Source organism: Puma concolor, chromosome E3, assembly GCF_028749965.1.
Source record: "Puma concolor isolate L17-30 chromosome E3, mPumCon1.1.hap2, whole genome shotgun sequence".
NCBI classification, from domain to species: Eukaryota; Metazoa; Chordata; class Mammalia; order Carnivora; family Felidae; genus Puma; species Puma concolor.
The window spans coordinates 8,121,464-8,135,539 of record NC_141682.1 but is presented as its reverse complement, the minus strand read 5'-3'; the positions used below and the strand labels follow the sequence as shown (position 1 = coordinate 8,135,539).

Below are 14,076 nucleotides of genomic sequence, written 5' to 3'. Positions count from 1 at the left end.
GTGACAGGGCCCAGCAGTCACAGCAGGACCTGAGACTTGCACACCTTTCGAATCACAGCTATTTTCCCAGCCCGTTCCAGAAGATTCAGGAATGTCCTAGCTGCATTTTTTTTGCCCATCAGGGCTTCAGTATTCCAGTGGCCATCGGGCCTGCCACTCTACCTTGTAAATAAAGAAAACACGTTCATTCCTGTGGCACAAACTTGTTTTTCTCATGTTTTGATCATCATGTTTCAGTTTCCTTGGTCTCTGTTGTGATCCGGTGTATCTAGTGGTGTGCATTTAAGAACATAATTCTGAGCAGCGGTCTGTGGTTTTACCAGACTGCCAGAGGGCATTTGTAGGGGGTGTCGAGGTTAACAAAGGTCAGAAACCCTGATCTGGAGGCAGGGTCCCCTTCTCCTCTTAGAGGCGAAGTTTCTGAGCTCTTCCCTTGCTGCTCGCTGTGTGCCCTCCGTGCAACTTTAAGAGCAGCTGAATGTTTCTGATGAACGCTGTCTCTCTCTCAGCCTGTGCCCAAGGCACCTTCAAGCCCTTAAATGGGGAGGGGTCCTGCCAGTCGTGTCCAGCCAACAGCCACTCCAACACCATTGGCTCGCCCGTCTGCCAGTGCCGCGTTGGGTACTTCCGGGCCCTCACAGACTCCCGGGGTGCGCCCTGTACCAGTAAGTGACCAGTGACCCCTGGGGCGGCGGGTGGACACCCACCCCAGCTCCCAGCCTCTCCGGCCTTCCTCCTCTTGGCCCTGGCCTGCTGGTGCCCAGCCAAGACAAGAAGTCACGAGGCTGCCTGCGTGCCCCACTGCCCCTCTCTGCTGAGCGGGTCAGCCTGACTCCCTGGTGTCCCACAGCGCCGCCCTCTGCTCCGAGAAGTGTGGTTCCCCGGCTGAATGGCTCCTCCCTGCGCCTGGAGTGGAGCGCCCCCCTCGAGTCCGGGGGCCGAGATGACCTCACGTATGCCCTGCGCTGCCGGGAGTGCCGCCCTGGGGGGTCCTGCACACCCTGCGGAGGAGACCTGACCTTCGACCCTGGCCCCCGGGACCTTGTGGAGCCCTGGGTGGCGATTCGTGGGCTGCGTCCTGACTTCACCTATACGTTCGAGGTCACCGCCTCGAATGGGGTGTCCTCCTTAGCCACCGGACCTGTCCCGTTTGAGGCTGTGAATGTCACCACTGACCGTGAGGGTGAGACTTCGAGCCAGCTGGAAGGGACGCAGCTGGCCCCAAGGCCTGAAGGGCAAAAGTCGGTGGTGGGGCAGTGAGGCCGCCGGGAAGCGTGGAAAGTCAGGGCTTGCAGGGCAAGAGGCAGACACAGCGAGTGAAAAACGGTGCCGAGGCAGGCAGGCTTTCAGGACGGGGCAGAGAGAGTCAGAGGCAACTCCTGGAACAGCTGGAGGACCGACACAGGTGTAGCCAGCAGAGGCAGAGTTGGAAAGACAGGGAACAGACCTGTCACGAGCCAATACCCTACCCTGTCCTCTCCCTCACAGTACCGCCCCCAGTGTCCGACATCCGGGTGACAAGGTCATCACCCAGCAGCTTGAGCCTGGCCTGGGCTGTTCCCCGGGCACCCAGCGGAGCTGTGCTGGACTACGAGGTCAAGTACCACGAGAAGGTGAGAGCAGGACCTGCCCCTGGGGGTTTGGGGTGGGCAGGGGGACGTGTTTGGGGACTGGGACACCTCAATTACAGGCATCCAATAGGCATTTGAGTTCTAGCTCTGCTGAGTACTAGCTGTGTGACCTTGGGCCAGCCCCTTGGCCTCTCTGAGTTTAATAACTCCATTGTAAGTCAATTACAGGTACCAACCCCACAGAATGGCTGCAAGGATTAAATGCTATGATAAAAACCAAACACCCAGCACAGCGGATACATAAATGAGCTCTGAGGCCCCTCTTGCTGCACAGGGGAACCAAGATGCAATGATGGGGGAGGCTCAGGGCAGGGAGGGAGAGGTGGGAAGAGCAGTGGGAACATGGCGGGGGGCGGGGTTTACAGCCAGCCCCTCCTCTCGGACAGGGCACAGAGGGCCCCAGCAGCGTGCGGTTCCTGAAGACGTCTGAAAACCGGGCGGAGCTGCGGGGACTGAAACGGGGAGCCAGCTACCTGGTCCAGGTGCGGGCGCGCTCCGAGGCCGGCTACGGGCCCTTCGGCCAGGAGCACCACAGCCAAACACAGCTGGACGGTGAGCCTGGGGAGCAGGGCATGGGCAGGCCTTGCCCGTGCCCTGGGAGGACCCCCAAAGTCACGTTCCCACGCTCCTCTTTCAACCACAAGGCGTTTTGGCCTAGTGAGGAGAGCATAGGCTGCAGAAACCAAAACGTATAGCTGGGAGGGGAGACCTGCTCAGTGGCTTTCCGGCTGTGTGACTTTCGGCAGAAGCCTGACCCTTCCTTAAGTCCCACCTCTCTCCTCCCCCTAAAGTGGAAATATCCTGAGGCCTCTCTCACAGGGCTCCAAGGATTAACTGAGGTGACACCTGTTCATTTTTATTTATTCATTTTTCATGTTTGTTTATTTTGAGAAAGAGAGTGAGCACACGAGCAAGGGAGGGGCAGAGAGAGAATCCCGATCAGGCTCCCGCTGTCAGCGCAGGGCCCTATGCCGGGCTCAAACTCCCAAACCATGAGATCATGACCTGAGCCAAAATCAAGAGTCAGGCCCTTAACCGACTGAGCCACCCAGGCACCCCATACCTATTCATTTTAATATGCTTGGCCCCGGGGGGCCCCTGGGTGACATTTGAGCATCTGACTTCGGCTTAGGTCGTGATCTCACGGTTCATGGGTTGGAGCCCTGCTTCGGGCTCTGTGCTGAATGCTTGCTCAGAGCCTGGAGTTTGCTTCGGATTCTGTGTCTCCCTCTCTCTCTGCCCCTCCCCCGCTCGAGGTCTGTCTCACTGTCTCTCAAAAATAAATAAATGTAAAGAAAAAAAATTTACTATGCTTGGCCCAGTAGCTTCCTGAGCCTTTTCATTTGATAGTTTAATTGAGCTGGGACTCACATGCCATACAATTCACCCACTTAGAGTGTGCAGTTTGGTGGCTTTTAGTATATTCAGTGTTGTGTGACCATCACAATTAATTTTAGAACCTTTCAGCATCCAAAGAGAGATACTATAGCCCTTTAGTCACCCCCAGCCCCTGGCAAACACTAATTTACTTTCTGTCCCTGTGGATTTACTTATTCTGGACATTTCATACAAACAGGAACCGTGCATTCTGTGGCCTTTGGAGACTGGCTTCATCCTTCACTCAGGACAATGTTTTCTTTTTTTTCTTTTTTTCAAGTTTATTTTGGGAGAGAGAAGGGGGGGGTGTGGAGAGAGGGGGAGAGAGAATCACAAGCAGGCTCCACACTGGAGCCTGACGTGGAGCTCGATCCCATGACCCTGAGATCATGACCTAAGCCAAAATCAGGAGTCAGATGCTCAACCGACTGAGCCCTTCAACCACCTAGGCACCTCTAGGAGAGTGTTTTCGAGATTCACCCATATTATAGCGTGTATCAGTGCTGTTTACGGCTGAAAAATATTCCATTGTGTGGCTACAGCATGTTTTATAGATCCATTCATCTGTTGATGGACATCTGGGTTACTTCCACTTTTTTGGCTACAAACCTTTTCATTTTTAGCCCTTGGGGACTTTCTGTGATCACCATTATCTGTAACTGAACAAAATCAAACTGCTCTTGCCGCAACTAGGTCTGGAAACTTCCTCCCTTGCCCTGAGGGACTTGGGAGGGGCCCCCACCTGGTGGAAAGCAGTCCGAAAACCACTGTGCTTCCCGGACCCTGCGCCTCCTCCGCCTTCCCCGTACCCCCGACCCTGCTGGGGGCCTGTTCGCGAGGGAACACGGCTCGTGCCTCGCGGCTGGTGTGGGGTCCCCAGGGGCCGTCGGCTTCTCTTGATCACCAGTTTTTCTCCCCCAGAGAATGAGAGCTGGCGGGAGCAGCTGGCCCTGATCGCAGGCACGGCGGTCGTGGGTGTGGTGCTGGTCTTGGTGGTCATCGTCATCGCCGTCCTGTGCCTCAGGTGAGGGCTCTGGGCACCTGGAGGCCCTTGGGAAGGCCCGTGTAGCTGTCCGCCTGCCCGCTCGCTCCAGGCAAACCTCCCCCAATGCCCCAGGATACTTGTTTTTTCTCTTGGAAGCTTCTCTCATCCCCGCTCCTCCTCCCCCCGGTCCTGTCCCTTTGGGAACGCACAGATGTGGGATTCATTTTACCTTTTCTTTCCCATTGGCCACAGGAAGCAGAGCAGCGGGAGAGAAGCTGAATACTCAGACAAACACGGACAGTATCTCATCGGGCACGGTGGGTAGGCGTGTCCTGAAAGAAGCAGGACTGGGGGCAGAGCTGTGAGCCGAGAACCCAGGCATCTGAGTGCATGGGAAGCTGCTTCTCGGTTAACGGGGCCTGTGTGATCCCTCAGGTACTAAGGTCTACATTGACCCCTTCACTTACGAAGACCCTAATGAGGCTGTAAGAGAGTTTGCAAAAGAGATCGATGTCTCCTATGTCAAGATTGAGGAGGTGATTGGCGCAGGTGAGAGGAAGGCTGGGCGCCTGTGGGAGGAAAAGGAGGGCCAGATGGTGGGCAGAGGAGGGCTGACCCTCAGCGTCCTTCCTGAAGGCGAGTTTGGCGAGGTGTGTCGGGGGCGGCTCAAGGCCCCAGGAAAGAAAGAGAGCTGTGTGGCCATCAAGACCCTGAAAGGGGGCTACACGGAGAGGCAGCGGCGGGAGTTCCTAAGTGAGGCCTCCATCATGGGCCAGTTCGAGCACCCCAACATCATCCGCCTGGAGGGCGTGGTCACCAACAGCGTGCCTGTCATGATCCTCACCGAGTTCATGGAGAACGGCGCCCTGGACTCCTTCCTGCGGGTGAGCCTTCTGCCCCCAGCCTCCTGCACCCCCCTCACTCCCCCAGCACAGCCAAGGAGCTCAGAACCAAGGTAGATCGTGGGGCACGATCGTGGGGCATCACACCTCCTCTGCCCTTTGTTCTTCCTTCGGGACAGCTTGAATTCCTGGGACTGGCTTTTCCTTCGGCCGTGAGTGGCAATGGCCTCTCGGTGGGGCGAGCTGACCCCAAGATTTGGAAGGATGGTCATTTGTCCTTTTGACAAATATTTCCTGAGTGCCACCTGGCACATCAGCCACTGTCCTAGGTCCTGGGAATAAAGCCATGAACATCTCTGCCCTTGACAGTATAATCGAGGAGACTGGAAATTAACAAGTAAACAAATAAACTTTTGGAATACAGATATTTTGGGGGCGCCAGGGTGGCTCAGTCGGTTGAGCGTCTGATTCTTGATTTTTAGCTGAGGTCACGATCCCAGGGTTGTGGGATCAAGCCCCGAGTGGGGTTCTGTGGATGGAGCCTGCTTAAGATTCTCTCTCCCTTTGTCCCTCTCCCCTCCCACTTTCTGTCACTCTAAAAAAAAAAAAAATTTAAATACAGATAATTTGGAAAAGTGACTTGAGATGATGGGGAAGAGTTTCTTTTAATTTTCATCACTTTAACGGGCTTCACTGGATTTTAATTTATTTTTTAACTTTACATCTTTTTGGGAAAAAAAAAAACGCATTTTCCTACAGAGCAAGATATTGCATTTAACAGAATTATGATGCTTCCTTGGGATCATCCGGTACCCAGTCAATATTCACATTTCCCTAGTTGTCCCCCAGATGTCTCCTTCCTCCTGGTTCCTCCAAACCAGGATCTAGTTCAAGCATTGCACTTAGTGGTTTTGTTTGTTTGTTTGTTTTGTTGTGTTTTGTTTTTCCTGGTGGTTATTTTTTTGAGCCTCTTCTAAATCCAGGACCGTTCTTTGTTGTGACACACTGACATTCTGAAAAGCTGGGCCTCTTATTCCTTTGAATGTCTCACCTTCTGGATTTATCAGCTTCTTCCCTATGGGGTCATTGTTTCTCCACTTCCTTTAAGAGAAGATAGATTTAATGTTCTGATAAGTTCAAAAGTAAATATGTGTGGCCAGCCTCCATCGGGGGTGCTGTGTACCTCACATGACACCCCATCCAGGACAGGCTCTCTGGCTCTCATCAGGAGAGATGCTGAGGCAGGCCTTGGGGTAGTGTGATGGCGGCCTGACCCTTCCTTGTGGACACAGGCTTCTGTTCCTTGGTACCATACAAAGGTCTTGTTGCCAAGAGAGGGAGGGAGGGTCTATTTTAGAAGAGATGACATTTGGGGTGCCTGGCTGGCTCAGTCGGTGGAGCATGCGACTCTTGATCTCGAGGTTGTGAGTTCAAGCTCCACGTTGGGTGTAGAGATTACATTTAAAAAAGAAGAAGAAGAAGAGAGGACATTTGGGCTGACATTTGGGTAGATGAGAGAGAGCCAGCCAGGAGCAGATGGAGGAGAAGCACGTGGGCCTCATGGCCTTCGTAAGGAGTTTGGATTTGATTAGAAGTTCAAGGGGAAGCCTTTGGAGGGATTTCGGCAAGAGAGGTGATTTTAGGAGCTCCCTTTGGTGTGCTGGGGGACAAGAGCCAAGAGCCAGTGGGGAGACTCGCGATCCTTTGGGGCACGGCAGTTGCAGCAGGATGGGGAGAAGTGGCTGGATTCGGGACGTGGTTTGGAGGCAGGGCCAGCAGAACCCGCTGATGGATTGTAAGTGGCAGGTGAGGAAGAGAGGAATCGCAGAGAACCCTGGCGTCTGCCCCGAGCATCTGGCCAGCGGCGTTTCTGCAAGCTGAGTTTTGAGGTGTGGGACAGGGGCAGGCTTAGAGGAGGGTTCAGAATTCAGGGTTTGGACTCTGGCCCTGGCCCTGCATGGCTGCCAAGGGTCCCCTGCGTGCTTGCTGAATCCAGAGGATGGGATTTGTCCACTGTAACTGTTTGGCTGATCCGGTGAGAGCAGACTCTGTAAAGGTCAAGGTCAGGCTTTAGGTCTTGGCTTTGGCGCCGTGTTCATTGATCGCACCCAGTTTTTCACTGCCGTGTTGCAGGCTACACACAGCTGGTCCAAGAGGGCTGAGCAAGCTTTCTTTGGGTCAGCACAAGTGCATCTGCACCTGTAGACAGGTAGTTTAGGGCACACCTCAACTGTCGCCACTCTGTTGCCTCCAAATAAAAAGAACATACTAGGGGCGCCTGGGCTGCTCAATCAGTTAAGTATCTGACTCTTGATATCAGCTCAGGTCTTGATGTCAGGATCCTGAGTTCCAGCCCTGCACTGGGCTCTGTCCTGGGTGCGGAGCCTACTTAAAAATGGGGGGAAAAGAGTTGTGTCAGAAATAAAGAAAAAATTAGGGGCTCCTGGGTGGCTCAGTCGGTTGAGCCTCCAACTTCAGCTCGGGTCATGATCTCAGAGCTCATGGGTTCAAGCCCTACGTCGGGCTCTGTGCTGACAGCTCAGAGCCTGGAACTTCGTTCGGATTCTGTGTCTCCCTCTCTCTCTGCCCCTCCCCTGCTTGCACTCTGTCTCTCTCTGTCTCTCAACAATAAACAAATGTTAAAAAAAAAAAAATGTTTTTTAAATAAACATTAAAAACATTTTTTTAAAAAGTAAAAAACTGAAAAAAAAAAAGTACGAGATTAAAAGGATTTGTTGATACTCCCTGGATATAAAGCCCTGCCTTAGGCTAAACAGAAGAAAATGATTTTTTTTGTTCTTTTTTTAATAATGTTTATGATTTTGAGAGGAAGAGAGAGACAGAGCACGAGCAAGGAAGGGGCAGAGAGAAAGGGAGACACAGAATCCGAAGCAGGCTCCAGGCTCTCAGCTGTCAGCACAGGGCCCAACGTGGGGCTCAAACCCACGAACTATGAGATCATGACTTGAGTTGGGGTCTGACGCTTAACCGACTAAGCCATCCAGGCACCGCTAAATAAAAGAAAAGTTAAAAATAATCGTATAATCTTGAACATCATGTCAGATTACTGTAGTGAGAGCTGAGAGAGCTCAGAGTAAGAGAAAAGAGGAGGGCTTCCCTGGGAAGGAGGAGGGCTTCCCTGGGAGGTCAGTGGAAGGAAGGGGGGATGGCAGGTGCGCTGGCCTGATGGTGCCCTCTCCCTCGTCTGGTCTCCAGCTGAACGACGGGCAGTTCACCGTCATCCAGCTGGTGGGCATGTTGCGGGGCATCGCCTCAGGCATGCGGTACCTGGCTGAGATGAGCTACGTCCACCGAGACCTGGCTGCACGTAACATCCTGGTCAACAGCAACCTTGTCTGCAAGGTTTCCGACTTCGGGCTTTCCCGCTTCCTGGAGGAGAACTCTTCTGACCCCACCTACACGAGCTCTCTGGTGAGGCTGGGGGACCTGCGTATGAACTAGGTTCTCAGGGCCAGGTGGAAAGATGGGAGGCACTGGCAGCTCCAGTTCAGGGTCAGGATGTAGGCGCAGACCATGGAGGGGGCGGTCAACTTAGGGAACCCAACTTCCGGTGTCCAGGAAAAGAACAGAGTTGAGCTATGTGTCTGAGTCCCAGAAAGAAAGGAGGCCTGGGGGAAGGCCAAGGCAGGGGGCTAAATGCCTGGGTCCCGTGAGTCCCTCAGCTAACCTTTTCCCTCCTCATCTTTAGGGGGGAAAGATTCCCATCAGATGGACAGCCCCTGAGGCCATCGCCTTCCGGAAATTCACATCTGCTAGTGATGCCTGGAGCTACGGAATTGTGATGTGGGAGGTCATGTCATTTGGGGAACGTCCATACTGGGACATGAGCAATCAGGATGTAAGTGTCCCATAGTCCTACCAAGCTTACCTGAAATGTTCTCTCGCGTGGGATATGGGTTGGGGAGTGGGGTCCCCAAAGAGCTAATCGCTGTTGTCCTTGAGGGTGGCACAGAGTAGAGTTGATCTTTGTATCCAAGACTTTGATATAGCACGTCTGGTCACAGAAGGACACAGAGGAGGGCAGGGTTGGGAAGTTACTCATCTAGATCACGGCCCAAGAGCCACTGGGGCTTCAAGCCACAGCCAGCTTCAGCCCCGGCCAGGAGGACCCCCGCCCCAAATCTGCCATTCTCAGGGGCTATGGCACCTCTCCCGGCATCTGCTAAGTCCCCATTTTCTGGGAGTCCTTTGGCACCCCAGTGTTCCCGGGAGACCCTCACCCGGTGCTCCTACCTGTCCTTCCAGGTGATCAATGCCATTGAACAGGACTACCGGCTGCCCCCGCCCCCAGACTGCCCCACTTCCCTGCACCAGCTCATGCTGGACTGTTGGCAGAAGGACCGGAACGCACGGCCCCGCTTCCCCCAGGTGGTCAGCGCCCTCGACAAGATGATCCGGAACCCAGCCAGTCTCAAAATCGTGTCCAGGGAGAATGGCGGGTGAGGATCCCAGACAGCGGGCTTCCTTCCCACACTCTGTCACCACCTGAGAGCCCCCGCCCTTCCTCCTCAGAAGTATCCGTCCCTCTGGTGGTTTGTGGGATTGTCCCTGCCTGCTTCTCCGAGGCTGGGCCCGGAGTCTCCACCTGATGTAGCCCCTGGAGCTCAGCGCGCCCCTGCCCATGCTTGCCTCCCAGGGCCTCACACCCACTCCTGGATCAGCGGCAGCCTCACTACTCAGCTTTCGGCTCTGTGGGTGAGTGGCTTCGAGCCATCAAGATGGGAAGATACGAAGAAAGTTTCGCAGCCGCTGGCTTTGGCTCCTTCGAACTGGTCAGCCAGATCTCCGCTGAGTAAGTCGTGGCAGCAGCCGGAGGTGGTGGCTGAGGGGTACCTGGGGACCAGGTTTAGCAGGGACCTTTGGGGGAGATCCCTGGTGCAAACCCTGTTAGCAAGAGTCTCCACCACCATCACCCCCACCAAAACAAGCAGTAACAGCTCTGGAGGCTGAGAGCCCACAGAATCTCCCAGGCCGGCATTGCCCAGCTCACCCCTTTGCGCCACCCCCATGGCCCTGCCGCACCATAGGTATCTATCCTCGTGTATCTACATTCCGGGCTCTGCTCTCACATTAACAGTGACAACTCTGGCTGTTTTCCCCACCCATAAAAGGAGAGGGTTGGACTAGGTTTTGGAGATCCTTTCCAGCTTTAATGTTAAATAGTTTTATGGTTCCAACGCCTCTCACTTGCCTCTCACTTGCCTCTCACTTTGTTCCCCCAGTCGGCCCCTCTGGCGCTCCACCTTTCTGCCTTCCCATTTCCCTCCCAGGCTCTTTTCTCAGGCCAGGTTTGAATAACACGTGGAAGGAAGAGAGAAATCTAGGAACCAGGGGGTGGGAGGCAGTCTCCCCGCAGGGCAGGTCATGGACCCCCCTGCTCCCTGATTGTCCAAGAGACTGCTCTCTATTTCCCACCTCTGCTATTCTCCCTTATCTCAGGCTCCAGGCCTCAGGAGGGGGGGGAGGGGGGGCGGGGCAGCTCGTGTTCGCCCCTCCCCCCTTCCTCCCCACCCGCTCTTCCTCTCTCTCTGACCTTTTCTTCTGACTTCTCTTTTCTCCTCTAAAGCAATCTGTGCAGCCCCTTCCCCCAACCTCATTTTGCGCGTTTTTCCCTCTTTCATTCCTCCCCTTCGCTGATTCTCTGCCTTTTCCTAATCCTTGCTGGAGCCCCAACCTGTGGCCCCCACAACCTCCCACCAGCCAGCCCTGCTCAGCTACCTACCCCACCCTCTACTGCGGCTGTGCAGAAGGACTGAGGCCCGGCTCTTAAATCCTCCGGAAACTGCCGGCAACTATTGGCAACTATTGACGTGCCCCTCCCCTGCTGGCCTTCCTGATTGGCTGACAGTCCTGAGGCAAGACAAGGTGTCTGGAGCTAAGAGAGCCTCCCTGGGAGCCCTGTGGCCTCACCTAGCTCTCCCTTCTTCCCCAGGGACCTGCTCCGAATTGGAGTCACTCTGGCGGGACACCAGAAGAAAATCCTGGCCAGTGTCCAGCACATGAAGTCCCAGGCCAAGCCTGGAGCCCCGGGTGGGTCGGGAGCACCAGCCCCCCAGTACTGACCTGCACCTGCTTGCCTGGCCCCACTGCTCTGGAGCGGCAGGAACTCCCAGCTGGGGACACCGCTCCCCTTCTTCCTGGGACAGAGTCGGATGGGGACCCAAGAGGCCATCATACCTAGGCCCCACTGGATTGCACTTTGAACCCATGGGGGTGGGGAGCTGGCAATTTGGAGACAGGATTTGAGGATTCTGCCATATGAGAGTAGAAATCACATGTCCCCTCGCCCCCCCGGGCGGGGAACCCTATGCCAAGGGTGCGGGAGCCCTTCCCTCGGGATTGGGTGTGACCAGAGGGAAAGGAAGCGCTTATAATCTGCCAACTTCCCAGGAGTGGTTGGGCACGATCCCCACAACCTCCCTCTGATCCCCAGTTAGGGCCCCACGTACCGCCCCCCCTTCACCTCGAAGGGCCACTGCACTGCCCTGCAGACCAAAGAGAAGAGGGTGACTAGCCTGGGAGCTCGGGAGTGGAGAGCGCCGCATCGTGGCCGGAGGCGGGAAGGGGTGTCGTGGCCCAGTGACAAAATCATTGGACTTGGATGTCCCAACCTTGCTGCTGTCTTCCCCGAACTCAGTTTTTCCCTTGTAAATGGTCCTCCCCCATCTGCTGCCTTCATATTGAAGGTTTTGAGTTTTATTTTGTATTTGGCCTTATTCCCCCCGCCCTTATTTTGTTGTTTTTCGTTGTTGTTTGTTCTTCCACCGTCCTTGTCATTACCTTTTGTGTTGGAGGGGCCCGTTTCATTATTGCCTCCTTTGCCCAGGGTGAAACAGGGCCTCATCGCTGTGTCTGTTTCCGGAACAATGCCTTGGTCACACCACAACTCCCAGACACTTCCCTGCCCCCAAGTACCCCCAAGCTGTGTCCATGAGGGGGTGTGGGAGGGGTGAGGTGGTGGTGGAAACCAGAGACAGACACCGGTGCTTGGAGGGGATCTTAAATTATATTTAAAACAATTTTTTTTTTTTTTTTTGTATAAATAAAAGAAACTGGGAAACTGTGCAGTTCTGGGGGTGATTGGGGATGGGGGATGGGCCAGGTTTCCGCGGAGAGTGCGGCCTGGGTATGGAAGAGTGGTCGGAGGTCTGGAGACAGGGCTGTGGGGGGCTGCAGGGGGCTGCAGGCTTGGTTCCCGGGCCCCAGGGTGTGTCTGAGGTGGTGGGGTGGGGGCAGTGGGAGATGAGTCATTGGCAGCTGCTTCTAATGGCTCCAGATGGTTCTGCCAAGAGCCTGGGGCACCTCCGGGGTGGGGCTGCCCCTCCCTCCCCTGTCCTGGTTCCCCAGCCCTGGTAGGGGGCCTCACCCGGGGAGGCCTTGAGCTTGTAGCCCTGCCCCGAAGCTCCCTGAAGGGGTATAGGGGGGCATTGGCTGGGGTGGGGGTCCAGTTAGATGAAGGAGACAGATGTGGGCCAGATGTTGGCAGCTGGGGTTGGTTTAGAGGCAATGGGGGAAAAGTCTGCATGGGCTGTGGGGGAGGGGCAGAGCTGGAGTGAGGGATGTGGACCCCCCACGGGTACACACACAGACACACACGCGCACACACACACACACACACACACACACACATCCTGGGCTGAGTCCTTGGGAAGACAATTCCCCCTTTCAAGATGCTGCCCGGGCAGGTTCTCCCAGGCTCTTCCGAAGGGGAGGGGAAACCACCTGAATGTCTTCCCCCAACTTCCAAACAGGAAGATGGGGATGGGGTCAAACCCCTGCGAGCCCTTGTTGTCCTCCTTTGTTCCTTTGCTCCCAATCTGCCCACCCTCAGGGACACCTGCAGGGGCCAGCCTTGCTACTTCTGCATCTCCGGTGCCCCCTGTTGTGTTGGGGTCTGTGCGGGACCCCAAATCACAGTTTCTGTCCTTCCCTGCCCAGGTGGCCTCAGGTGGCGATCCCGTCTGTGATTTCCTACCTGTCCCAGCCTCTTCTGGCGTCCTAATGCTCTGGAATCCTCTGTCCACTCCCTCGACGACCCATCACTCCTGTTTTGTACACTCAAGAGGTATGGGAGGGACTCCATCCTGCTGAGGATGGAGGGCGCGTGGGTCCAGAAGGACGTGGTCTATCTGGGAGGATGCTGGCCCAGGCCACCCCTTTTCCCTCCCAACCAGACATCCGGGCTAGATGAGGTGACCTTAGTTGTTGAGGGGAGGGGCAGAGGTCAAGGGGACAGGGCACAGACGAAAAACAGGCAAAAGGTCAAAGATGCGGTAAAGGGAGTTCGGGTGGGGACAGGGTGTGCAGCAGGGAACCCCGTGATGCCCGAGCCAAAGTGCAGCCAGCTCACTCGCAGAACCCCCTGAGCACCCCTGCCATGCCCAGCTCGAGTGAGAGCTGCTCCCCCCAGCCAGTCGGGTCAGGAGCCATCCCTCCCTCCCCGGGCCCTTCCCCAACCAGGCGGGATCTCCATTCCTTACACGAGGGTGGCTGCAAGGGTCCTCAGAAAATAAGCACAGAGGAAGGGTTCCTTTGTAGAACCCAGTGTCCTGCCTGCTCTGGCATCCCCTGTCCCTTGGGGTCTTACGTCCTGGCCTCCCCACCCCAATTGGCAGCCTTCCTTTCCCTCTTGGCGCCCAAGCAGGATGTTCCAGGCCCCATCCCCAAGCAGTGACCTGCCCGTCCTCGTCGGGAGGCCTGAGACCCTGGGGGAGGGGTCAGAATGTGAGCCCTTTGGCTTCAGGCTAAGGAGAGCTGGCCTCAGCTGCTGGGATGGGGCTCCGAACTCCTCAGCCCCTAGACCTCACCAGCAGTTGCCATAGTAACCCCTAGACCCTCTTGGGAAATGGATGTGCGCAGAAGCGAGGGGCCTCCCCGGAGGATCACAGGCAAAAAAGCCACATTCCCCATCCTTAGCCTCCACCCCGTGTTTAATCTCATGAGAAATGTCAGCCTCCTCGGGATCACCTGGGTTCCTGGGAAGACTGGGAAAGTGCAGGCTTTTTTCCCATTTCCCAGAAGCCAGAGGGCTGGACACCCCACCACCAAGCGGCTCTGTCCAAGGGACAGTCAGACCTCAGTCCGCCTCCCCTCTGGACATTTTGCAGAGCACCCAGCGCTGGCCACCCCCCAGCCCTGCACACTTGTGTCCCTCCCTCCTATTTCACCCCCCTCAAGACCCACTTCACAGATCCCTTCCTCCACCACAGTCATGTGGAAA

At 55.6% G+C, this 14,076-nt stretch overlaps 1 protein-coding gene across 2 annotated transcripts in view; it reads left to right on the top strand.

Annotated features, from left to right (window-relative positions):
• Positions 1 to 11,919, top strand: part of EPHB4 (EPH receptor B4) — a 31,057-nt gene extending 19,138 nt beyond the window's left edge. For both annotated transcript variants that reach the window (XM_086691888.1, XM_086691887.1), the window contains exons 5-17: positions 510 to 665; positions 851 to 1,183; positions 1,489 to 1,613; positions 2,018 to 2,183; positions 3,930 to 4,032; positions 4,246 to 4,310; positions 4,429 to 4,542; positions 4,630 to 4,877; positions 8,052 to 8,267; positions 8,545 to 8,694; positions 9,102 to 9,295; positions 9,493 to 9,648; positions 10,789 to 11,919. In XM_086691888.1, the coding sequence (XP_086548014.1) occupies positions 510 to 665; positions 851 to 1,183; positions 1,489 to 1,613; positions 2,018 to 2,183; positions 3,930 to 4,032; positions 4,246 to 4,310; positions 4,429 to 4,542; positions 4,630 to 4,877; positions 8,052 to 8,267; positions 8,545 to 8,694; positions 9,102 to 9,295; positions 9,493 to 9,648; positions 10,789 to 10,918 (2,156 nt within the window). In that variant the 3' untranslated portion in view covers positions 10,919 to 11,919. The remainder of the gene's footprint in view (positions 1 to 509; positions 666 to 850; positions 1,184 to 1,488; positions 1,614 to 2,017; positions 2,184 to 3,929; positions 4,033 to 4,245; positions 4,311 to 4,428; positions 4,543 to 4,629; positions 4,878 to 8,051; positions 8,268 to 8,544; positions 8,695 to 9,101; positions 9,296 to 9,492; positions 9,649 to 10,788) is intronic.
• The last annotated feature ends 2,157 nt before the right edge of the window (positions 11,920 to 14,076 follow it).